This window comes from Equus przewalskii, chromosome 23, assembly GCF_037783145.1.
Source record: "Equus przewalskii isolate Varuska chromosome 23, EquPr2, whole genome shotgun sequence".
Lineage (NCBI taxonomy): Eukaryota > Metazoa > Chordata > Mammalia > Perissodactyla > Equidae > Equus > Equus przewalskii.
This window is the reverse complement of record NC_091853.1, coordinates 23,920,607-23,946,720: the sequence shown is the minus strand read 5'-3', so window position 1 is coordinate 23,946,720 and position 26,114 is coordinate 23,920,607. Positions and strand designations below refer to the sequence as shown.

General features: G+C 42.9%; 1 protein-coding gene across 14 annotated transcripts in view; it reads left to right on the top strand.

The window, feature by feature from the left end:
* Positions 1 to 26,114, top strand: part of HHAT (hedgehog acyltransferase) — a 309,501-nt gene that overhangs the window by 221,719 nt on the left and 61,668 nt on the right. For all 14 annotated transcript variants that reach the window (XM_070591304.1, XM_070591299.1, XM_070591298.1 and 11 more), the window contains one exon: positions 15,007 to 15,208. In XM_070591304.1, the coding sequence (XP_070447405.1) occupies positions 15,007 to 15,208 (202 nt within the window). The remainder of the gene's footprint in view (positions 1 to 15,006; positions 15,209 to 26,114) is intronic.

Genomic DNA, 26,114 nt, shown 5'->3' with positions numbered 1-26,114 from the left:
TTATAAAATGGGAGGGACTGGAGTGTATCTTTGTGCTAAGGAGAGAACCTGGATAAGGATATAGGGTAAGAGAGAGATAACTGATGTAGCATGATCCCTCAGGAGGCAGAAGAGGATAGAACCAAAGAGCACAGTTAGCCTTAGTCGTGAAAAAGACATCTCTTCCACTATAGGAACATAAATGAGTGAGTGGATAGGTGCCAGTGGAGACAAATATGTATGTGGTTAGGAAAGAAGATGAGGTTGTTCTTATATGATGGTCTCGACTTTCTCAGAAAAATGGTAGGTGCAAACATTGGTATGAGATAAGGCTGCCCTAAAACAAATGTCACCATAGGCTTCATCAATATAAGAAGTTGAATGTAAGCTCTATAAGGGCAGTCTTACATGGCATATTCCTAATGTGCTGATCATAGTACCTGGCACATAGTAGATGCTTAGAAAATATCTGTTGATGATATGAATATATGGGTAGAAAAAGAATGTGGTATTCCTAGTCTTCATTATCCATGTCATACCATAAATGTTCAATTCTATTTCAGGTGCCACAATCCCAGAGGAACACAGACAAATGAGGGAATATACAGAAAAAGGGAAACTATGATAGGAGATTTGGAACCAGATGTAAAAGAATGGATGAAGAAACTAAGGACACATTGCATGCAAAATTAAGCCTTTGGAGAGGGATGGGAACCTTCATCAGATATTTGACAGGCCACCAATTGAAGACCTTGGTATACTTGTTCCATGTTGCTTCAGAAAGGAGAACCAGAATCAACCGGTGAAAAGTAGGGAGAAGCACATTCTCTACAGTCTAAATTGTTTAAAAGAGGTATAAAAAGACAGTTTTAGTAAGTCGATCATTCTTGGTCACTGAGAGTGTTGAGGCATAGGCTGGGTGACTTCTGGCCGTGGGTATAGTACAGGAGGTCCATACACAAGATGGCCTCTCACATCCCTTCTATCTCTAGGGTCCTTTGTGCCAACAATAGGGGATCATTCGACCTCTGGTCTTTGAGGGGTTATAATAAGTTTCCGCCAGATTTATTCGAGTGTAAATACATTGGATTTTGGGTCATCTTACAGTGTTATCTAGCCCTGACATGCCTTGCTGCTGCACTGAGAATGTAGGTTCTCGAAAATAAGTCTGAGGTGCTAAAAAATGCTAAAGTGCCATCTAAATCAAATGAAATACTGTATAAACCACGGAGCATGGTGATTGACACACTAGGGATACAATAGATATTTTTAAAAAGCTAATAAATCTTAGATTCAATATTAACTATCTTTTTAATGTTAAGCATATAGATTATCTTTGCCCGATATCCATAGTTATCATGGGGAAACCACTTGGTCTAGTGAAAAGAGCATGCATCTTGGAATCAGACCTGAATCCCAACTCTCCTCCGCCATTAGCTTTTCTACTTTTAGACAGCTCAGATCGAAGAGAACCTGCTTCCGTGTAATTTTCACCAGTTGGTCCAGATTCTGCTGTCTGATGCAACATGGAACAAGTCTGCCGGCTCTTTGATTGGGGAAGTAAATAGCCTCCCTGAGCTTTATTTTCCTCATCTGTAAATTATGGGGAAAAACTCCCAGGGTAATTTTGAAAATTGAATAACATCTGTTAAATGTTTAGCACGCTGCCTCACTTACGGTGAGCAGCGGTCAATCTTATTTCCCTCTCTTCCTGATTAAGAAAAATATTTAATTCAATGGAAATTTCTTCTTTGATGATTATGGATAATAGTAATCCTAATATTACTACTATCTATGCACTATTATTATAATAATCATTTGTTTTCCAGTTCCTTTCAATCCCTTTTGCCTTATTTGATCATCATATGATCCTGTGACGTGAGCCAGCCATGGATTATCAATATTATCTCCTAGGTGAAGACTGTAGCCCTGCATGGCTCACAGCTGTTCAGGGTTGTGGAGGTGGACACAGAGCCTGGCGGGTACCTAGGGTGCTGAGCCAGGCTCATTCCTGGGGCAGCTTCATTAACATCCAAGTGTGATGCCTAGGTGCCCTTGGTTCCCAGATAACTCGTTAAGAAAGCCTCATTTCATTTCGTGTGCCCAAATGTCTCTTTGTCGCCTACCATTTAGATTTTCCAAAGTGAAATGTAAGATTACATTTTAAAAAAAATTTGTCAAGTTTTAGTATTTTTTTCCCTTGAAAGATAACCTTCTTTCTCTGACATTGGCTTTGGTAAGAGTTTGTCAATGTTATTAGGGTTAAATTGGAACTGATGTCAACCAGCCAATAAAGACAAAATAGAGTGCTCCTGTTCTCTCTGGATTCCTTTCTTTCTCCATCTCAGATATGGCCTTCTCTATGAATCCTTCCCTGGGGGCCACACTACAGGATCAACCCCTCTTCCCCTGCACACCCCCAAGACGTGCGTGTTGTTTCTATCTCTAGGCTGTGTTTATTTCCTTCTGCTTCGATTTGTAGTTTTTAACTGTCCTTCTAGATGTTTAACTCTACCGCTAGATTGTCCACTCTGGGCAAGCATGGGACATTTCTATTCACCTTCTTATTTCAGTGTCTATCACAGCGCCTAGCCCATAGTTGGTACTCAGCATATTTTTTAAAGGACACAGTCCGTTCACAGACACAAATGCACACATGTATGATTCGGGAGCAAGGAGTGACTTGGTCTGATTCTAGCGGACAGTCACCAGATATCAGTTAAGCAATAACCAGGTCATACAGGTGTAGCTCGGAGTCACCATTGCGGTTTGATGTGCTTTGTTTTTGGAAACCTGTGCCCTTAAAAGGTGACATTTTACCTTGAGCACTGCATGCTGCCCTGGGAGGACACCCGTCAGAAGCATTTGAGCTCACCCAGAGCCACGGGAAGGAGTCTAGTGCTTTGCAGAGTCCTGTGCCCTGTTCAGAGTGTGGTGCTGTGGTGTCTCACTCCTGAGGGAACTTTGAACTAGGATCCTCCAAAGAGCTGGGAAGCCCTGTGGGGCTCATCAGAGACCCTGATGTGAATTCCCTTTAGGAGTGGTATTGGGCACATAACATTGCGCAGTATAGCCCCTGAGAACGGGGCGTTCCCAGAGAGTGTGGGAAATACTGGAGAGAACACTGAGGATTCTTAAGCTGTGCCAGAGGCAGCCATGTGTGCAGGTGCTGGAACTGTTGAGGAAGAGAACAACCCATAGACCCACCACCCACATTCCCTATGTGTTGAGGGAAGCAGCAGAAGGGGCATCAGGCTGGGGAGACTTTTTTCCAATATGAGTTGGGAGTCACCCTTGACATCCGGTGGAGTGTAAAGATTTCCATTCTCCCAGCAAATGCCTCACTGAGGAGCTAGGACGCTGGGAACTGAAGTGACTGAGAATTGTAGTTCTGGGACTCCCAGAAGAGGTCACTTAAGACAGTGCCCTGGAGTCCAACCTGAGGCCTCAGGGGTCTTGTCTTGACCTTGATGCAGCAGGAAATTGTCACAGATATGATAATAACTAGATAGGTTGGGAATGTTGGCTCCACAGTTGAACTCTGAAGAATAGATTGATTGCCCCCTCTATCTGGCCCATTCTAGCATCCCCCTGGATGGTTCTTGGCTACAAACTCCCTAAGAGGAGTTGGTGTTTAAAGCCCATGGCTGCACCTTAGCACTCCCAGGCTTTGCAGCCACCTGTCTCTCCTGGGAAGTTCCAGAGACTTATGCAAGGAGAAGAGGGAATGTTCTGGAAGGAGGCTCCCTATCTCCTAGCCCTGGGAAGAAGGGTCTGTTTATTGAGCTCTCAAAGTAAATTTCTCATCTGTGCCACCTAAGGTAAACTCAGAGTCAGCTGCTTCCTGCCCTGCACCTTGTGTTGGGGCACATGACTCAGATAGATCGCATTTCCTCCATGCCCTTTCCTTTCTCCTCCAGGAAGCTGATGGTGTTGGAGGCCCAGACCTGCTGGGTTGGTTACTGGACCTTAGGTTTGTGTTACTGGATGTAGCCTGGGCCAGTGAGACTCCACAGGCACACAGGAGTTCTGAGGGGATGTTGTTGTTTGTTGGCCTCCATGAAATGGCTCCATTTGGGAGCTTCTCCTTGTCTGTAGTTTTATTGGCCATAGTCTTGGAAGGCAGGATGATGGTGTGGGAGGGAAGGGGTGGGAATAGCGCTTTTTTCATTTGAACCTCAGCTGCGTCTCTGCTTCCCCACACTCAAGACCTGGTCTCTCTCTGCAGCCATGTTAGCCACCTGTATCTAGGAAATATTGGATTACCCCTCATCCATTCTGCTTGCCTTTCTTGCGGATAAGGTAAAAGTCAAGCAGTACTCTCCAGCTCATGAAACTTCTTTCCTCATCTTGACCCCCCTTGAGAGGGAGCTTAGGAAGCAAGTAAAGTGCCATTCTTGTGGTCCACTTCTTTCCCCAACCTTGGCAAGTGACTGTTTCCCGGCATGGATTACCATTATCCAGTTCCACAGCTGACGTCTTTAGATTTCATGTGATTTTATTGCATGAGCGATGGCATTTTTAATCTACAGAAGACTCTGTCTTTTGTGACACACATTGAATGTCATCCTTCAACTGTCTGTATAAAATATCAGCTTTTAAAATATTAATCTCTAATGTGCACTCAAGAGTTCAGTCAATTACCATGGGATCTTTCGAATAAGCAGCGTCGTCCAGGCGGCTCTCACTGCATTAAGGGAACGATCTTACCAGGGCGTAGTTTCCCGGGCATGAGATGATGTTCTTGCTTTGTTTCTGTAAATGGTGCACGTGGTCGTGTTGGACACTGCTGCAGATTGATTGTCATTCACGGCCAAACTCAAGCATTATCAGTTTTCTCTTCCAGTGCCCAGCCTTAAAAGGTATCATGTGTCTGATAGGGACTGTGGGTCATAATTATGATAAACGAGAGGCAGTTGAAACAGTTCTGTCAAAGCTGATTTGTCAGAGTGCTGATTTCAGTCTAGGGAGGGAGCAGCCTCATTATTACCAGCAGCAACCATTTCACTTTGATTATTTTTTGAAAATCACTTCGGCCCCTGAGGCCTTTGTTTTTCTTCCTCCTGAAAACAGTCTTGAATGGCAGCGTTTTGGAAGTGGTACCCGTATGATACCCACTGGCATTTTCTCTCTTTCTGGGCATTGAACCCCCTCTATGGCCACCGCAGATGAGCATATTTATAACCAATAGGCTGTCACTCTTTAATACAATACAGTTCAGAATACGAATGTCTGAACTGACAAAGCAGATAATTGGGAGGGTGGAGGGGGGAATTTGTTATTAGGAAAAGATTAGTCACCTTGAGTCAAGATTCACCACAGACTTCCTTCAGACAACCCCCTCCTCATGCATTTCACATTAATTCATGAGTTAGCTCCAAGGCAGCAGAGGAGTGGGGAAAGGGAGATCTCAGAAGCATAAGCTAACCTTTTAGGAGCTCCAAGTCCTGAAAATCCATTAGAGAAGATGGATTCTATTTTAGCAGAAACTAGTAGCAAAGCAGCATGCCGTTGTGATGGATCATAACTCTTCAAGAACATTCTTGCTTGTGTCTTATATGTTCCATACTATGACAACCTCACCCCCTAGTTTTCCCCTAGCCCTTGAGCTTCCCCAGCTGTAAACCAAGGCCTGGAGAGGGGACCATCACTGAAATCTGTGACCCTGGCTTACCCATCCACTTTCCCACCCTCTATACTCTAAGGCACTTTGTGTGTTTGTGTGAGTTCGTTCATTCATGTCCAACAATGTCCTGGCCCCTTACTACTTCTCTTGTGGCCAAAAACCACACTGGATTTGGAAGTGACATTCATGGAAGAGGGAGAGATTTTGTCAGAAAAGTTGAGCCAAGTGATCCAGCAAAAGGTCAAAGGCACTCCCCTGTTGGCTTCAGGAACACCCTCCCCTCACACGCATCTAATACTGATGGGCACATCTATTTTTTTTTGAGGAAGATTAGCCCTGAGCTAACTGCTGCCAATCCTCCTCTTTTTGCTGAGGAAGACTGGCCCTGAGCTAACATCGTGCCCATCTTCCTCCACTTTATATGTGGGACGCCTACCGCAGCATGGCGTGCCAAGCGGTACCATGTCTGCACCCAGAATCCGAACCGGTGAACCCCGGGCTGCCAAAGTGGAATGTGCGCCCTTAACCGCTGTGCCACCGGGCTGGCCCTACATCTATGATTTTATTTGAGGCTTTTAAAGTTAACATCACAAATCTTAAACCTCCTAACTTGGGTGCTTTAATTTTAAAAACATTTAACACTGAAGTTTTGCTTTTTGATTAAATCTCCCTTTTCTTCTGAGTAGTTCTGGCAGCTTCCAGGGGAAGTTGGAGTTGGCACGTGTCCCACCTCTTAGTCCCTGCCAGCTGTCACCTCTCTCAGGGCACCTCCTGTTGGTGTCTGTGATTTAGTTTGACTGTGTAAATACTACCCCCAAATCCCACAGCCCTTGAGAGACGAATGTGGTGGCAGCAGATGTGAATGATGACATTTACTTACCAGGCCACGCTTTCTAGCTGGAGAATTATCTTTTGTTTACAGAGAGTGACAGTCAAAGAAAAGGGGAAGGGAAAGGAAAATGAAGCAGGGAAATGAAGAAGATGAGGGAAATAATAGGAAAAGAAGAAAGTTGATCAGGATTTACTGAGCACCCCTTGAATTCAGAGTCTAGTTTAGACTCTGGGAGAAATAAAAAGAGAAGTGTTACAATTCTCTGTTCCACATCTTGATTGTGAGATGGGGAATCCTACACACTCTCAGACCTGATCAAGTAGCTCAGAAGTGCTAGAGAGCAACACATCGATAAGTCTGAACAAACAACTCAGGCTGAGATGAGCATGTGAATTCTGAAGAGATAAAGAATCAAAGGGCCACCAGCATTCAGTGAGATTGGCTGGGGAAATTTCCCTTGAAGTGAATGTTGAGCCTGCTTTGAAAGATCAAATGGTAGGAAAGACAGCCGGGGTCTTCCATGGCTGGGGGCTGGGCTGGCATGATGGTAGGACCCAGACTTGTGCCAGAATGAAGTTCATTTGCTGAAGTGGAGTCTGTTTTGGAGACTAATAAGATGGAGTTGGTGGCATAGGAGAGAGCCAGTTGAAGAATGACTTTGAAAGAGGCAGGCTAATGGGTTTTAATTTATGATATAACGCAATGGAAATCCACTTAGGTGGGACCTGCTGAGGGTAAGGACTTGGCTACCATTGCCAAACTAGATGCTTCCTGAGAGCAAAGAATTTGCCTCTTCTTTTCTTCAGCTGTTAATTTTTGTTTTGACCTGAATGACCAACCAACTGGACTCTGTATGCGAGGTACTGTGTCACCATGGGAACGTAGAGTATACACGTCTCAAGGCCATGGGCCCTGCCACAGTGAGGCTGTCTCAAAACCATTGTACTCTAAACCCAGATGGAGAGTGAAATGCTCCATTAGTCAGTTAGGCATTTCTTTACTGTGCTTGTCTTCAGAGCACTTTCTTCTAGAGACCTCTCAAGGCGTTGTATGAACACAGTAACTTTTGAGTTGGACAAGTTCATTTTATAGTGACCATTTTCCTAACAACCATGATAAGTGGGTTAGAGGATTAGGACCAGCAGGGGTGGCACTGAATAGGATGTGAGTGAGAGACAGCGATCAAAAGGGAGCATCCAGGAGAAACAGACAGTACAGTTACTAATGAGAGGAGGTATGTGCCCAGGACGGTGGTAATTTGGACCCTGGGTTTGGGATCTGTTGATGGAGCTAAGGTTGGAAGTGTGTTAGAAGCGTGGAGGACGGGATCTTTCCCCTCACCCCTCTCTATCTGACTCTGAGAGGGGAATCATGTATACCTACATCATACGTACATCCGGGTTTGCCCCTTTTTGTCTGGCTTTTCATAAATGCTTCTGGCAGCTTATAAATGCTTTTAGCATCCTCTTGGGAGGAAGGTGGGAAGACAGGCAGGCAGTCAGGAAATCTTGGTGGTTATTAAACTGAGGCTTCGAGGACCTTTTTATTAGCGATTAGACTCAGCTCCACAGCACTAAAGAGTATAAACTCCTGCTCTGTCTCCTTTGCTCAGACCTCCAAAGAATCTGTTTTATATGGTGTTTATTTATAACTCAAAATAGACGTGGGCCCAGGAGCCCTGGCATTGCTGAGCTTCAACGTGCTGTCAAGCAGAAGAGGATTAGCAACCCTGTGGGGGGAAATAGTGCGTACCCCTTTCTGTCATCACTGCCCTCCGAGCCTCCCCATCCCCCATGGGTGACTGGAAGCTAGTTCTGAAGTATTGCATCTTAAAGAGTTATTTGTTTGATTTTTCAGTCCGTAGTATGAAGATTGTGATGCTGCAAAGACCCATGTATCACCAAGACTAACCTTCTGGAGCATTATTAGGCTGCTTTAAACTGGTTAAATGAGTAAACCTGAATGAGCACTTTCTTTAGGCCCTGCCCACACAGCAGTCACCCGTTATAAGGAAAGGACCTGGTCAGGTGACTTTTGTGCTTGGTAGGTGGATAAGAGGGAACCTGAGTGGAAGGGCTGCAGTGATTTGAAGGTGAAATGGGACCACGTTGTGGTAGGGACTGCTTTACCTGGATCCACCTGTATGCCCTCCTCAGGCCCCTCCACAGCCAGTATCAGGTGTTTGGAGAACAGCTGACTGCCACCTGGATTAAGCATAATCAACAGGTCCACATGGGTGGGTGTTGAATCCATAGTTTAGACCCCTTAGCACTAAGCGACCTGGTTCTGATGGTGGCATATTTAAGGCTAATGGTTTTAAGTAAAGAGCATTCCTGAGCAAGCAGGCCAGAAGTCTTGGTTCCTTCATATGCTTATGAAAGATTTAGGAATGCTAATCATTATGATAATGGATGTTGCTTTCTCCTAAAGGTAAATGTGCTGCTGCTGGCCCATTATTAGTAAGTATGCATCCTTTCACTTATATGGAGTGTTAAAATCTCCAAATTCCTTACACGTATATTGTCTCATCTGATCTTCACAGAAACTCATACCCAAAGAAGGTTCAGTGCTCCCCGTCTATGCTCAGTGTCTCCACTTAAACTGAGCAGCAGGCTTAATTGACAAGCTCAAGGTTACAGAGATTGGTGAGTGGCAGAGCAGGACCAAGGCAGCACTCCAGCTCTCCAGCACTGCCCTCCTGCTCGTCCTGTGCTTTGCAGTTGTTGCTACTTGGGCTGTGTTCTAGTGGGGAGGAGGGCTGGGCTGAGCCATTCATACTCTTTCAGCCTCTTCCGCAGTGAGGGAGAGAGAGCTTTGGGGGAGCTAGGGTTGGCGTTTTGGTCTGTGAAAGTCGGGTTGAGTCCTTCTCTAGGATGGAAGTTATGGACTTGGGTTCATCAGCACAGAACTTCAACTCACTGAGCTACTGGCTTTGTGGAATGAAAAGAAAGATTAATTTTTTAAATGTTGGCATCTAATTACATGAACCTAGAAGTTTAAATGTAGACTAAATATAGCCTGAGTTTAATCTCTATTTTATAAATTCCACAATGTTCTGTTGCCAAATAGGACATAGAATTTTTAATAGGTAATTTTCCGGAGTTGCATATGAGACTTACAGCTAGCATCCCTCGGTAAAGGAGCCGAGAATAAGCACAGCTCAAAATGTGCCCTCTGCTTTGAAAGTAGACCTCTTAGCCTTCTGGAGATGATAAAGTCTGTAGTTGCCCATTAACCAACTGCTGACTTTTACTTATTAAAATTCCATTATGATCTGTACTGGACAGAAAGATATTAAAAGTAAATTATATTTTTTCATGCATGCATCTTCCTTTGAAAACTTTTTATAAGTAGATCTAGAGCTTCCCTTATGAGAACTAAGCACCAGGCCTCTGTCCATTACCCGGAGGTTAGGGTTTTGACTGGTGGGTTATCATTGGGCTGTGAGAAAGAGAAAGCAAATGTGGGCGAAGGCCAAAACTGGAGCTAGCGTCCGGTGGGGGAGCCACTGCCTGTGAGAGGTCGGTTTAGGGGCCTGACCAGCTCTGCGAAGAACTCTGAGCAGGAGCTCATCTCAGAACCCAGGTGGAGCCAAGGTGAGGTCACCTTACCACCAAGGTACTCCAGCCAGAAGGCTTGCCCTTCCCAGCTACTAAAGCCTCTAGTCTTTAAAAGGCTAATACTTTTCAGTTTTTAAATCCTTTGATATTGGAGGAGGTCTAGAGTTTTGGGGCCACATGCTTTTGACTTTAATAGGGGAAGTAGGATTACAAAGTGTGGGGAGACTTCAGGTCCTTCAAATGCATACATTCTTTAGAAACAATATCTTCTGAAGTCCCTCCCAATTACTGGGGCAGGACCTTATCATCATCCCTTGGTTCCTAATTGCTTATGGTGAGTCTGTGACAATGGTGACAATTTGTCACAAGTTTAAAAGCTATTAGAGGCTACGAAAATTATGTTGTTAGGTATATAAATACTATTGACTGGTAAATATATAACAACACGTGTGCATGCATACATACACACATCACATCACATATCTAGTACTGGCTGAAAGAATTGAACAATTTAGTTGGAATTACAACCGTAATAGAAAAGACATCCTTTGATGAATATAATTCAATGAGTGATACAAACAGTAGGTTCTGGCTTAAATAGAGAGTTGGGATATTCAAAAGAGACTTCCTGGAGGAGGTGGAAAATCAGCAGGATTTTGTAGCATGAACAGGAGCTGGAAAATCAAAGAGGATGGAGGATGTGAAAAGGGTCTGACCTAAGGCATGGAGGTGTGAAGGCCCCATTAGTTCAGGCTTTTAGGATTTGTCAAGAGAATTAGTGGGAAATAAGGGTGGCAAGATAAGGCAGAACTGGAATAGGATGTCAGCCACTGCCTGCCCCAGCCCTGCCAAGCAATAGGTAGTTAAAGACTTGGAACCTACGAGCACAGCTCGACTCCATCTGTAGGACAGTAAAAACCACGTCTTTCAGTGTCTTAAAGCCTCATCCTCTTACCTTGAAGGGGTCTGGGATCAGTCCTCGGCAAAGAATTTGGAGATGATGTGGCAAGCTGGGGAGCTATTGTGTAGGTCCTGGAAAAAGGGAGCATTGTGGTTTTAAGATTAATGTATTTACCACATGGTTTCCCACCACCCCTGTCCCCAACTGTAGGGCATATTCTTGAATTTTTCTTCATAGTGGATATGAGAGAAATAGATATTTTCTTCTCCCTTCACATACACTTACTCAGGAACAACCCCTAACCATCAACTTCTTATGACCCACTTCTTATATGGTCAGATATCTGCGGGATGCCAGCCTGGTCAAGATAGCAGGTGTAATCTCTGCTTGTGGGACAGAGGAAACGATTTAGTTTGTTTAAAGAATTGAACTTGCATCTCTGGCCTTCTGGCACAGAGCTCCTTGGCCAAAACTCCATTATAAATAATGAGCGTCTTTCTCCCAACCAAGGCTCCTTTCCTACAAAGGACATTTCTTCAGTTAATAAAATACTAGTGGATGTTTCAGTGGCGACTGCTTTGAAGATCTGGTTAAATAAGAGGAGCGTATCACCAAGAAATGCTCCCGTTACAATAAATGGCATAGTAGAACAAAGGTCTGGGAGTTCTGAAACCAGAACGTTCTAGGTTCAGATTTCATCTCTCCTGTATAAATAGGCCTAGTCATTAGTTATTTGCAAGGCTTTTTAATGATTGGAAATTGTATACATAAAGCATCTGGCTCACACACATTCAGTAAAGGGTAGACGGTATTAATAGCATCTACATTTTAAGTTCCTCCTCCTGAGTTGGAGGTTCTCTATGTTGCATTGATTCCATGAGATGGGTTTAAATTAAGAAGGTGACTGCAGATGGATGCCAGCTTCCTCAAGCACTGACCGCACAAAGCTGACCTGGCAGGGGCAGGCCTTGAGCAGACTCAAGCTCACACAGTCACTGACAAGAAGAAATCTTTTTGTTTTTGCTTTGCTGAGAAGATGGTGCTGAATGCTTCCTTCCATTGGGAAATCAATTTCACTGTGCAGCAGATCTCAGTAAGTGGGGTCATCCTGCTGCTCTTCTAAAAGAGAGATATATTTCTATTTTTATTAATCATGGAACTGACATTTGTAAAAGAAAATAACCTGTTCACTCTCCTCCTGGCCGTACCTACTGACTTCCAGAAATTAAGAGTGAGAAGGGATTTTTATCTTCCAATCTGGAAACCATACCCTCTTCTGTTTTTAAACAAGCATCCTCATGTCCTTGGAGACCTGCTGTGTATGAATTCTGGAATAAAAGGAATTCTCAGAGATTTTTGTTGGCTGTCGTTTCGAAGGCAAAGTAACAAAGCCATAGTGCCAAGAGACACCTAAAATAGCTGTGCACATAATTATGGGGCTAGATACCTGCTCATCACACGCTTGAAAACGTGTCCAAAGGAGTTGAATCCAATACTAAGGACCATTGGTGTAGATGGTGAGAGGTGTTTATTCTATACTGGGTTTTCTGACATATACAGTGCAGCTCATTTTAATATAGTGAGATACAATAAAAATCTCAACATGAAACAGTTACGTTGGGTGAGAAGAGTATTAGTATTAACTTGTTTTATAAATCGCTTATCTGCAAAGTTTCTGTAAACGGCCATCATTCCTCACACTTTTGCAATTGGTTTGACCACCCCATGTGTTTTTACATGAAACCTTCTTACACACAACACGGATGGTATAAGTGAGGAGCAGCCTCCTGGAGCGCTGTGATGGAGTGCGGTTCCCTCCATGCAGGTAGGCGGCTGCAGAGAATTGTGGCCCATTTTTTGCCTCTGCGGAGGAGTCTTCTACATCAATAACCACGCAGCCTCTAGGAGGCAGCAGAACACCAAATAAAGCCATGTGCCTGGGGCTGTCAGGCTCTTCTGGCTCATCGCCCAGCCATTCTAGGGCCATGATGCAGCACCCACCTTTCTCGCCATTGCCCAGCAAAACTCGCCCTGTAGAACTTGCCAAGATGGGGACCTTTGCTGTCAAGCCTCCCATACCCACTTGCCTCCATCACCCCTTCTCCTCCACACTCTCAAACCCTCTTGGTTTACTTTGTACCATATCATGTGGCTTAGTGGTGGGGTTTGTTTGCTTTTGTTTTTTAATCAGCTATACCTGTCTTTTTGGCAGGAACCATGTCTATGTCTCTGTTTCCCATAATGCCAGGATGACCCTGGAGGCCTATATAAATGCTTGACAGCTGATGAAGATTCCTTAATCTGTAGTCTGTTCTTGATACATGTTTGCTAATTTAATTGTCAAGATGGTCTTATTTTGCACAAGAGAAAGTATTTTCTTTGCTTCACTTGTTTCTGAAAGGGCTGCATTCTCGCATGCTTTCTGGTTTCTTTCCAAAACCAGGTAAGATAGAGGTGGAGTGTAAGATAGAAGGCTTAACCCCAGGGGTATAATGGAAAACATTAACTTTGGTATCATAGATGCAAATTTGCCTCTAGGCTCTTCCCCTTCCTTCCCAGCTGTGTGCCTTGGTCAAATTAACTTCTCAGCCTCGGTTCTCTCACCCGTAAAATGGGGCTATACGGGTCTGGCCCTGTGGCCGAGTGGTTAAGTTTGCATGCTCTGCTTCAGCGGCCCAGAGTTTCGCTGGTTCAGATCCTGGGCGCAGACCTGGCACTACTCAGGAGACCATGTTGAGGCGGCGTCCCACATGCCACAACTAGAAGGACCTACAACTAAAATATACAACTATGTACTGGGGGGCTTTGGGAAGAAAAAGCAGAAAGAAAAAAAAAAGAAGATTGGCAACAGTTGTTAGCTCAGGTGCCAATCTTAAAAAAAAAAAAAAGGGAGGCTATCCAAGCTGATCATGTAATTTGTTATCTAAACTGGAGCACATTGGAGAGTGAAGGAGGACATTTAAAAATGCTTATAATAGTCTAGTCCTTTGCAGTATTCATTGACTGAGGAATGGTTTTTATTTTTCTTTTTTGGTTTGCCTATAAAATTGTTCTATTCAAAAATGATTTTCAAAATGACGTTTCCTAAAGGATATTAAAACAGAGTATAAACAGGACAAATTGTAAACCAGGTGACATGCTGGAACAGCGGGTGTAAACCATATGGTGTTTCAAAGAATCAAACCAAGTAATACAGGTAGAGGGTCTAGTGCTATGCCTGGAAGACGCTATGTCTTCAGGAAATGATGATTGACTTTTCCTTCCTGGAAGAAGGTTGGACAGAGAAGCACTGACCAGCAATAAACAAAGGCCTATGAGCTTTCTTAAAAGGCTACTGTAAGGAGGGTATGCTCCTCGCTCTCCAGATCCCAATAACCCTGGATGTGAATTTTGTCCAACACTAGTAGGAAAATACTGATTGAAGAACATGGTCCTGCTTATATGTAGTCAGACAGCTGTCTCAGCAGCAGAGAACATACGCAGGGAGGAGCTGTGCCGTTTGGGTGATAATTTGGCTGCCCTGTGAGCACAGAGCTCTTGTCTTCACTTGCAAATTCACTACTGCTTCTGGGCAACTTGCCTGGAAAGCTGGGGGAACTGGCCTTGGCACCCCTCTTCTGCACCCAGCTCCTGCTGTTCAGGGGCCTGATTTTAGCAATTGTACTTAAATACTGGGTTTCCCATAAACTTAATAGTTTGAGTGGTAAAGTACAGACCTGCTTTGAAGGTTGGTGCCCCCATGTAGCCAGAAGCTTAATTGCCATTTTGTGATTGGGCTTTCAGGGTTGTGCGCATCCCTTTTAGAAACTCTAAGTTCGTTACTCCTCACCCTGCCTCTTGTAAGAGCTGTTTTAGTCTCGTAATGAGAGCTCTTTAGCCTGTGTGTTCATTTAACCTAAAGGCCTGCAGACCTGGGGCTGGTGTTTTTTGCCAACTTCTTGTGAGATGGAGAACTTGGGGACTGCTGTGTGGCCTCCTGGAAGTTGGGAAGGACCTTCACACAGTGAACAGCAATGTGTGACAGGAGAATCAAGCCCAGGAGCGGGTCGTAGTGCAGGGGCGGCCCTCTGCATGGTGTGTGGCTCCTAACAGCCTCTTCTTTCTCTAGGTATGTGTACATTCCAGTGGGCGGGTCCCAGCATGGCCTGCTGGGGACGCTGTTTTCCACTGCAATGACGTTTGCGTTTGTGAGCTACTGGCATGGTGGGTACGACTACCTCTGGTGCTGGGCAGCACTCAACTGGCTGGGAGTCACCGTGGAGAATGGAGTCCGGAGGCTTGTGGAGACCCCGTGCATCCAGCACAGCTTGGTGAGCAGGATCCTTGCTCGTGTGGTAGGGGACAGCTGAGCCACATGGACTAGGTCTGGGGGGGAATGCAGTCATCAGATTCACCCCATCATGGGCCATTCTTGCTACACTGGTTCAAAGTCCAAGTGCCCAGAGATGGGACAGCTAAGAGAGGCTTCTGTAGCCATTAAAAAGCCCCACATTTTAACCATAAAAGCAATACATGTTTATTATATAAAAATAGATAATTCCAACAAGAATAAAAGAAAAATACCTTCTTAACAGAAAACACTGTTAATACTCATCCTTCTAAATTTTTTTCTGTGTATATACGCACACATATATAACATTTAAAACAAATGCTGGTATTCCAGAGATATGGTTTATCAGGACCACCTTTTTGTCACAAAATCCATTTCTAACAACTCTTTTTAATGGTTACATGGAATTCATTATGCAGATACACCATAATTTATTCCATTAGTCTCCTATTATTAACAGTCGTATTATTTCAAATGTTTTGCAATTATCAATTGCATTGAGATGAATATCATAACCAAGATGAATTCTTGTTTATAAAGTTGCTAAGTTAAAGGTTTTTCTCATTGTTAAGATTTACCATGCATACTGCTTCATTCTTTTTCTTTTTTTTTAAGATTGTCACCTGAGCTAACATCTGTTGCCAATCTTCTTCTTTTTTTTTTCTTCCCAAAGACCCCTAATACATAGCTGTATTGATATTCTTAGTTGTAGGTCCTTCTGTCTCTGCTATGTGTGATGCCGCCTCAACATGGCTTGATGAGCGGTGCCATGTCCGTGCCCAGGATCTGAACCAGTAAAAACCTGGGCTGCCAAAGTGGAGCACACGAACTTAACCACTCGCCCACAGAGTCGGCTCCTGCTTAATTCTTAACTGTCCTATAGACAGTGTGTTAATCTGCATTTCTGCCAACGGTGCATGAGAATGCTGTGCCAGTACTAAGTACTATTGATATTTTTAACCTTTGCTAATTTGATAGGTACTGTTATAGCAGCATAAAAAATAGCTAAGGGTTTAAGACACGTTTCACCTCTACGGGAAAATGATTTGGGAAAATTAATTAAGCACTTTCCTTCACACACAAGCTTTGAGTGATTTTAAACTATGAGCAAACATTTTATCATGTTAAATGTGGTATATGATGTATTAGAATCTTGTAGGAAATCATCACTTCTGAATATACAGCAATATTCTGATAATCCTGACAAAAGTAGCTAAAAAGAAATATGCCGGCATCGGTGTTCACGGTAGGCAATAAAACATAAAAAACTTACTGGCGGATGATTAATGTGGCTGAATTCCTCTAGTATATGCAACTAGAACAAATATGTTTTTTTAAAAAACACCACCAAAATGGAATATATTTGAGTGTTTTTCTATAAAGATAGCCATAGTACAGGTGGACAGTTATTTCAATAAAAACTGATACAATGCACATAGCAAAATAACCCATTAGAAGGAATTTAAATATGCTCATGTATGTTTAAAGAGAAATATTTTATTCAGTAGTGGTACCCAGCAATCAGCAGGAAAGAAATGTCAGTGAATTCTAATGGGAAATGGAATTTCAATGAAAGTCATGGTCGTACAACACCAAGAGAAACCATAAAAGATGGTACTACAAAGGTTTTACTCTTCATCCTCAAATCCAAATAGTCTTCCGCAAAGCCTGAGACCCAGTCATCACCTGTGAAAACCAGAGAATTCTTTTCAGCCCAGGCTGAAGCCCTGTAATACATTTTCATGTTCTTTCATGAAGGGTCTAACATTAACCTTGAACTTAATGTTGAGTAGTACTCTGATGCCTTTGAGCCAGGGCTTGCGTTATTAATAAATTTTAAAAATACAAAATGTTAAAGGAGTAACCTAAACTATGCTGTGTAGCCAATGGCTTGTTAATTTTGGTTAAAAATCAATGAAGAGGGGCTGGGCTGGTGGCATAGTGGTTAAGTTCATGTGCACCACTTTGGCGGCCGGGGGTTCACAGGTTCGGATCCTAGGTGTGGACCTATACACAGCTCATCAAGTCACACTGTGGTAAGGTCCCACATACAAAATGGAGGAAGATTGGCACAGATATTGGCTCAGGGACAATCTTCCTCAAGCGAAAAGAGGAAGATTGGCAATGGATGTTAGCTAAGGGACAATCTTCCTCACCAAAAAAAAAAAGAATGAAGACAGTGAAAACACTTACAGGATGAAGCACTTGAATGTCCACTCTGCCCCGACAGCTCATTCCAGGACCCTCACATGTTTACCTCATTTGAGCTTCCATCCACAATTCAGGTACCTAGGTGTATAGTAATAAATATGCATTTTGGGGGGTGAGATATGTGTCTTGTATGTTCCAGATGACGTGTTTAGTTTACATATTTATTGAGCAGGAATATATTTTGTAAAACCTGTTTTTATCACCTGTCTATGGTGGTTGGTTATGGCTATTTAGACTAGGAGCTCCTTGAGGACGGGGTCAGGTTCCCAGCACTGTTTATATCCCCACTGGTTAGTTCAGTGTCTGAATGAGCCTCAGTGGTAAGTCAGTGCGTGATTAAGGCTTGTAAGTTGGGTTGATTTTTCAGTTATTCTCCCACTTGTCTACCCAAGGACTCTTCCTCCACTACCCTGTTTCTTCTGTAGTTCAGCATAGATTCTGTTTTCCTTGTACCCCAAATGTACACAACTTTTTGAGTTTCTCAGTAAACTGTTTCCCCACTTGAGTTACCCTCCTTCCCTCTCTTCTCATGAGTCCATTTCCTGTTCTCTTGTCAAATTCCAAATAAAGACTTCATGCCTCCTTGGCACCTAATTTCATCTGACTTTAGTCTCCCACATTGATCTGATAGTATTTTTACAATGTGACTTCACTCCCAGTACTCCTCATGTACTCGCTCCATGGCATTCGTCCTTCATCTGTTTTTAAAGATGGATTGAAAGATATCTGAATAATAAGGATTATCATTTCTTCTTTTCCCATATCTTCATCTTCAACCTCAAAGCTTTGTCTGGGGCACAACATACAGTAGGATTCTATTCCTCAGTGTCGCTAGAATGACAGTGAACACTCACTAAGACTAGTCAGGGCTGAATGTTGTAAATGAGAAACTCTTTGATATTCTAGGCAGTGCTGCAATAATGGAAATGTCCATTGTGCTGTCCCATACAGTAGTCACTAGCCACACTGAGCCCTGGAAATGTGGCTAGCATCACTGAGAGACTAATTTTTAAATTTTTATTAATTTGAATCTAAGTAGCCCCCATTTGGCTAGTGGCTTCCATTTTGAGCAGTGCAGTTCTACAGCATATCCCCTTTCTAGAAAAAAACTAAAGAATGTAGAATGTTTGACTCTGCTATAATTTAGAATGATCTTCATTAATGATATAGTACCTCATTTATCCAGCAGGCTATTGAACTCTCCACTTGAATAGCTCACAGATATCTCAGACTGAGCACGTGTAACACTGAACTCATGTAACCCCGTCCCTCAATAATTCCACCTGGCTCCTTTCCCTATAACACTCTATTTCGGCAAAAGGCACCATCATCTATGCAGTTACTCAAGGCCAAAACCATCAAGTTATCCTTTGTACCTCCCTCTCCCTCAGTTCTACCTGTACATTCTACCTCCTAGGTAAATCTTAATTTTTTAAATTGTTTCCATTTCCACCGCATCCTCCTAGTCCAACTATTCTCATTTCTTGCCTGGTCTACCAAATAGCTTCTAACTAGCCTCCCTGCTTCCACTTTTGCCTTCTTCACTTCTTTATCCTCCTAGTGCTAAGTGATGCTTCTCAATAAAAACCTAACTTTGTTATTTTTCTTAAAATACGTAGTGGCATCTCGTATTCTTGGGACTGAGGCCACAATATTTAAGATGGCCTGTGAGGCCTTGCCTGATCTTGATCTTGCTACCTCTCCCCATCCTCTCAGCCCCTCTGCCCTCACGCTCTGTTCTTCCTTCTGTATGTTTACAATCCTGGCCCCTCCAGCCTTGGCTCCCCCACACAGGCTCTTCCGTCTCCTAGGATGCTCTCTCTCCTTTCCCTCCATCCCTGTTCATCCTTCAGAGTTCAGCTTGACTGATACGTTGTTTGCATAGCCTTTGCTGACCCTCCCAAGTCAATCGAGTCTCATTTAATATTTCATTCTGGGTGCCTTGTACATGGTCTCTTCTCTTGTACTTATCACAGTTATGATGAAATATTTTTATCCAATAACTTGTTTAATCCTTATCTCCCTCACTGAACTGTGAGCCTCAGAGAAGTCAGAGATCTGTATCCTTGACACTGTCACAATGTCTGGCACAGAGTAAGCATGTGGTAAATATTTGTTACATGAGTGAGTGATATTTTCTGACTTCACTAGGGTAGTATAAGAGAAAATACGTGTATGCAGCAGCATGAAGAATATAAATTGGATGCTGGAAGAACTTACTAAGGCTGAGGCTTATTAAGCATTATACAAGGAGATTATTTTATTTTGCAGCAGAGTAGATGCTAATTGGTCTAGTGATGGCAAAATGCTATTTTAATGCTCAGTGCACAAAATGTATATAGAAAAGAAAGGGGTATGGAGGAATCAGCCTTCCTGGTACCCTGCTGCTTAGGAGACGGGGGATGATTGGTTGTGACTCACTGAGACACAGAGCTGTTGGAAGCTGACAAAAGCATTTTCACAAAGCACCCGAGCTGGGAGACGAAGGGGAGTTACTGAGGAAGCAGCACGCGTTTTCTCTATGTAAGTGCTCTCCCGGGGAGCTAGAATTTGTATTCAGCATTGAAATCTTTTAATAAACGGAAACATTTTGAAGCGTCAGTAGAGTGACAGTACTTGCCAATTCTTAATTTGATCTCTCCTTTGAAGGAAGACATCTTCAGGCTGCTTGTCAGTTATTCCTTCACGAAGAAGAATCTACATCTCAAGCAGTTCCCCCACGCCCACCCTGTTTTCCATTTCATTGAATAAATATGTCCTCCTCCCCCAGCCCTCTGCCCCTCTTCTTTGCCCCAAGAGTGTCCTGCTAAGCTGATTTCTAGCCTCTGAAGCAGGAAAAGTTCTATTTGTAGACTTAATTGAGGAGATGAGAGACGTATCTCCAGTACAAATCACAGAGGGTCAGTCTAATGGTCCTGGGCGGGATCTGATACTCTGGTGTGTCAGGAAGAACCCAAAGACCATGGCTCTGTGATGATGTCCATTCAGTTTGGTTTTGAAGATCTAGATACTGAAATCCAATGAATTTGAGAGATCAGTCAGTTTAAAAGGATGATTGATAGTGAAATTATCGACATGATCCAACCAATGGTTGCTTAGTTCTGTGGAATTCTAACTCACCACTTGGCAAGATGTACATGTCAGTTGGCCTGTTTAGAAAACCTTTTTGCTAGAGGTCAGTGATCACAGCCCCAACATACTCTCTGAAGGACAATAAAGCAAACTGGTCTGACAAGCGTTGTTCCATTTGACAATGGCTCATGATCTTCCATTCCTCTGCCACCTGGATTCATGTCAACAATAGAGATCGAGTGTTTACTGTAGATAAGTCATTTTCTCCAGGCTGGACCCCTTCCTAGCCTGAGCACACCTAGGCATGGTCAACCTAGTCCTTCATTTCTTAATTTGCTCATTTAGGGAAAAAAAAGTTTTCAGCACCCTATGTCGATGACACTTTGCAGAAGACTGGAGAACTCTGAGTGAAAGGCATTACCCCTTCCTCCTAATTCCTTTTTTTGCATCCTTCTTCAGTGCGTCAAAGCAGATAGTGTACTGGTCTGTCGGTGTGTAACTGTAGGCTATTATTAATCAGTTTCCTCCCTCCATAATGGTATCTTGCTTGGTCTCCTATCAGAATGATCGTCTTTGTGGTGGCTGCTTTGGATTAAAGAGGCAATAAAACCATGGAATGAGAGCTTTTCTCTGTGAAGAGCTAAAGGATCTATATAAAAAATGGACCTTGTCTTCATAAACATCATAAAATACCGATTGGCCTAGTCTTCCCAGGCATTGCTCAGAAGAAAGGTCCAGGCTAGAGATCAACGTTTGGGAGCATGTGGATGGTATTTGGAGCCATGGAAATGTTTGAGACTTGAGAGAGAGAGCGTGTAGAAAGAGAAGAAAAGGCAGCAGCTGGGGACTCAACCTAAGGAACACCAACATTTAAAAGTAGGATGGAGGAGGAGAGGCCTAGAAGTGGGAGGAAAATCTAGAGAAACCAAGAAAAAGAGGGTATTTCGTGGAGGGACTGGTCAGTGGTGTTGATGCTATTAAGGGGTCAAGTAAGGTGAGATTGAAGCATGGTTATGGCTCCACGTCAGAGTGCTAACAGTGAGAGGAAAGAACTATGAGTCATCATCCACTATGCACCAGGACCTTATGATCCATGCAAACCAGTTGAGGACCAGCATCAGGCATTAATGTACAGAGGGACAAGAATGAGTCATAGAGGCAGCTGATGTTCCTGAGGGGTGGTGGTCAGTATGAGCTAAGCTTTTAGAATGATTTGTTTAAAGAGTTGGGCCTTGTGTACAATTTGGATAGGTCAGTAGAGAGGAGAAGACAGGATTCCAGGCCAGGAGAATGGCACACACACAGCGTGAAGTCAAGAATGAGCATTCTATGTTCAGATGAGGAAGCTGACATGACAGATGAGGGGCTATCACTCAGAGCATGGAGGAAAAGAGGTTAGAGAAGCCAAATGGTCCCTCATATAAAGAGACTGAATGCCAAACTTAGAAAGAGAGAAATGAAACCGCTTAACCAAACAGGAGAGCATCAAATTAACGTATTAATCCCACACATCAAATTAGCCTGTTGTACCAGCTTGTTAGCACTCACCCAGGCCTCTGGATCTGGAAAAAGCAATGTGTGGAGCACTGTTATGAACAGTGTGTTCCTCGGGGGATGACGACGTGTTGGTGCCCCCCTCCATAGTCTCCCCCTCCAAAGGATCATTAACGATGCAGGAAACACTCTGCGCATCTCACTGGTTATACATTTTCTTCTCTGTGGGAATCTGAACCCGAGCCTTAACTTCCTCTGATTTGAGAGGTAGGATTCTGCAAATAATTCCACCTTTTAGTTCAAATATGTTTAGTATGGCAAAAGCACTTTCAAAGGTTCTTTTTAACTTTCCATTATTGAGTTCGCTATCTGACAGAGAGGCGGCTTTGAAATAGAGTCCATTTCCAGTTATTCATGGACTGACGAGCCCCTGGGTCTGGCCAGCTTGCAGGTGGACTTCTGCTGCCTTTCCTGTCCCTCTCAGTGTAGACTGAGCAAGGCAGGGGTCACTCTCTCATCATTTGCTGCTGCCACGGCGCTCTTGTCCGTTCTCCTTGCTGAGTGCACAGCACAGCCTCTCACCCTGGGGAATTGTAATCTTGGGAAAGAATACTAAGCCAAAGATGAGATCCATGGCTTGAATGTAAATGGTTGAACTGGCTTTCCTAGGTGGCTTGTGGGATTAGATTCTTGACTGAGTCTCTGATTTCTGCTTCTACAGCACAGATAAGTGGTGGTTACCCTAATCACAGCCTAATGCCTCGCAGTGATGATGTACTTAGGAAGAAGCAAAATCTTATTATGAACATGTTGAAGCTTTGGATGTGTGTTTCCAAATCTGGGCCTCTTTTCCTCCTGGAAAATCCATATCACCCACCGGAGGTAGCAGAGCTTGAGTTTCCAGTTTTCTTTGAGCAATGGAAGGATGAAATAGCCCCTGCTTCCCAAAATAATATGCATATACTTAGTGCAATATATTTTTGCAATGTATTTATAAATTATGTACATATGTATTATGTACAGTGTGTATTATGTATATGTGTGTGACTGTGTGTAGCATATATATATGTACGTGTGTCTATGTGTATGTGTATTTTTATTTTTTAAAGCTCTGAGAAGGCAGATATGTGCAGGTCTTCCAAAATATCTCACATTCCTCCCAACCTAGAAATGAATGCTGCTTAAAAAAGTATATTGAGCAGCTGCTGGCCTTGTTTGAGATGAGCTGGGTTTGGTATCAGTGTACTGGTGATTACCAACATGTATTGAAACACACAATTTAAAGTGGCTCTTGCTTTTTCGTGTGGTGTCAACTGTGTGGTCCACCCAATTGGCTGGAGTAATTGCTGGAAGGACCACTGTCTCTCCTCAGAGGGTAGCAGGAAAGAGTATAATAATATAAAAGGTGCAGGACATCTATCAAGCTAACTGTGCAGCTACTGAAAGTGATGATGTTGAAGTAATTTCACTGTGAGGAAAGATGACAATGAAGAATGAAGAATAATAGATATAATAAAAATGTATTTTTATTTAAAAATACAAACAGAAAAATGTATAGAAGGTTATACACTTAAATGTTCGTAGTGATTAACTCTTTACTGCTGGGATTATTTGTGATACATATTTTGTTTTTTTGCTCCTTTGTATTTTCAACCTTTTCTACAGTGAATGCATACTGTTGTGTAATTTAAGGTTATTGAGAGAAAAAGAGTACAGGATGCACTGACTCTCAGGAGGCTGTGCTTAGCTGACCCTGGATGCTTGATTTATGTTAGAACTGAAGGTTAGAGTTGTCATTCTCAGGAGCAAACTAACGTGGGGCTGTTGTAGGTGCCATCTTTTGCCAGAGAAGAAAGATCTGTCACATTATTGAACCATCACAACAATCCTTCCGGGCATGTGTTACTACCTCCAATTTTACAGGTGAGGAAAAGAGAGACTGGGGAAGATAAGTGTAGTCTTAGAACACGTGGTTAGTTCAATTAGAAAGGGAGTCAAATCTGTTTCCATGTGATTTGTTCTAAGCTTCCTTGGTTTCAGATTAGAAGTCTTCCTTGATAAACTCTGGGCACTGAATTACTCATTCTCTTCACGTCTGCTTGCTGCTTGGACACATACGGCATTAGATTAATTGACACTCCAGCCCTCACTTGTTGGACAACTTGTGTTTTAATTGTGGTTCCACGCAACCTATCTATGAAAGAACTCTTCAGAAAAATTGGTCCAAGTGAAGTGGGAATGTTCACAGAAGCATTTTTACCACATTATTTCATGAGATTTCAATAGTAGCTTTATAGGTAACTATCATCATTATCCCTGTTTTATGATGGGAACAACTGAAACTCAGGAAGTTTAAGAAATATATGTTCATGGTTCAGAAGTCAAATCTTACCACAAGGCTTCATTTGGATCAGTAAAGAGAAGAGCAGTCTCCATTCCTCCTGCTCCTGTGTCCTTCTCTCCATCAGCAACAACTTCCGATTCTCATAGTCGTTTCTGATATTTACCTCTGTCTTTCTAAAGTATACATTATTTCTTCATGTAGGAATTATAAACATATTAACCACTGTCTGCCAGAGGTTTTAGCATCTTAGACCTGCTCCACACTCAATGCTTACATTATGATCATGATGTTAAGAGTGGCTCGCTGCCATACCAGTTATCATACTATAATTACATTTTCTTTCTTAGTCAACTTTTGCTACCTACCCCAGGTTAAGAATTACCTTGCCTTTTTTGTTTGATTAGTAGTTACTGTTACCACTTCCTTCCAAATTCCCCAATAAAATTGAAAAATCCCTCAGAATAGTAATTTCCATGTGGTCAGACATATTTGGTAATCCTTCAGCTCTCTTCTTTTCCTGGAAAATCTCTCTTGAAGCCCTCCCATCCTCCTTTCCCATCTGCATCATATCTCTTTAATCTACTGTACAGCTGTTGTCCTTACACTTCCCTTCTCCTCTCTCCTGTGCTGAATCCCTGTTTCTTGGGCCCCAGATCTCCTTCTTGTTTTTTCCTCCTCCCTTTGATTTGGTGGAGCACATCCTTTAGTAGCTTCCTTAGAAAAGGACCATGGGTGATAAATTTTTTGAGACCTTGCATTTCCCACGCTCTCTTTTTTCTACCCTCATTTGATTATCTGAGCACTGAATTTTAGGTTGAAAAATAATTAATCCTGAAAATTTTGAAGACATTGTCTTTAGTTTTTAGCTTTACTGTTGAGAAATGCCATTTTGATTCTCGATTCTTTGTATGTAATCTGTTTTTCTCTCTAGAAGCTTAATGCAGATATCATTGGCATTCTGAAATGTCACTATACTTGTTGTCCCTGAGTTTTGGAGTCTCTCTGATGCAATTGATTCATGAAAAAAACCCTTCATCATGGAGGCAGAGAAAGAGGGAAATCCTGGGGTCTATATGCTCATTACCCAGCTTTTTAAACAACCTCCCTGTTTTTTTCCTCCATGGTTTACTGTTGCCATCTGTGGTTTATGGTGCTTCTAATGCCTGGGCCTTCTGGGGATCTGGTGTATGAATGGCTTTCTTCTCTTCGGCATCTAGTATTGAGGTATCTCAGCTCTGCTAATTCCTCCATCTTCTTTCTATCATATAAAAATGGGTTAACTTTGCTCACCTGCTATTCATTTTGCTTTCATTCCTTGTCTGTGAATTTATACCTTTCAAATGTTTGCTTTCATTTTAATGGAGTTTGTGAAGGGAATAGAGATGTCTCATCTACTGTGTTTCACTGGATGTCACTGGAAGAGTTTTCTGTGCTATCACTTGGTAAATCATTGTGGAATGCTTTCCCTGTTTGTCAGTTTTAGATTTTTAAATATCAAGTTTGCTTAAAAAGCAGGCCTTGCCCTAAGCTGCTGTTCTTATGTTTGAACAGGATATAGCTGAGGCCACAGCTGTGGCATCCTAAGCTTATTTAGTAGTCTCAAGAGACCTCAATGCTGCCTGGAGAGGGAGGCCCCCAGTGCCATGAACAGCCATAGCCTAGGTGCGATGGTCATCTGGATTCCATCTTCCCACCCATATGCTTGACTCTTTATACTCAGGGGAGGTGGCCAGGGTCTAAGGTCTCATAGTGGAAAGATTGCTAG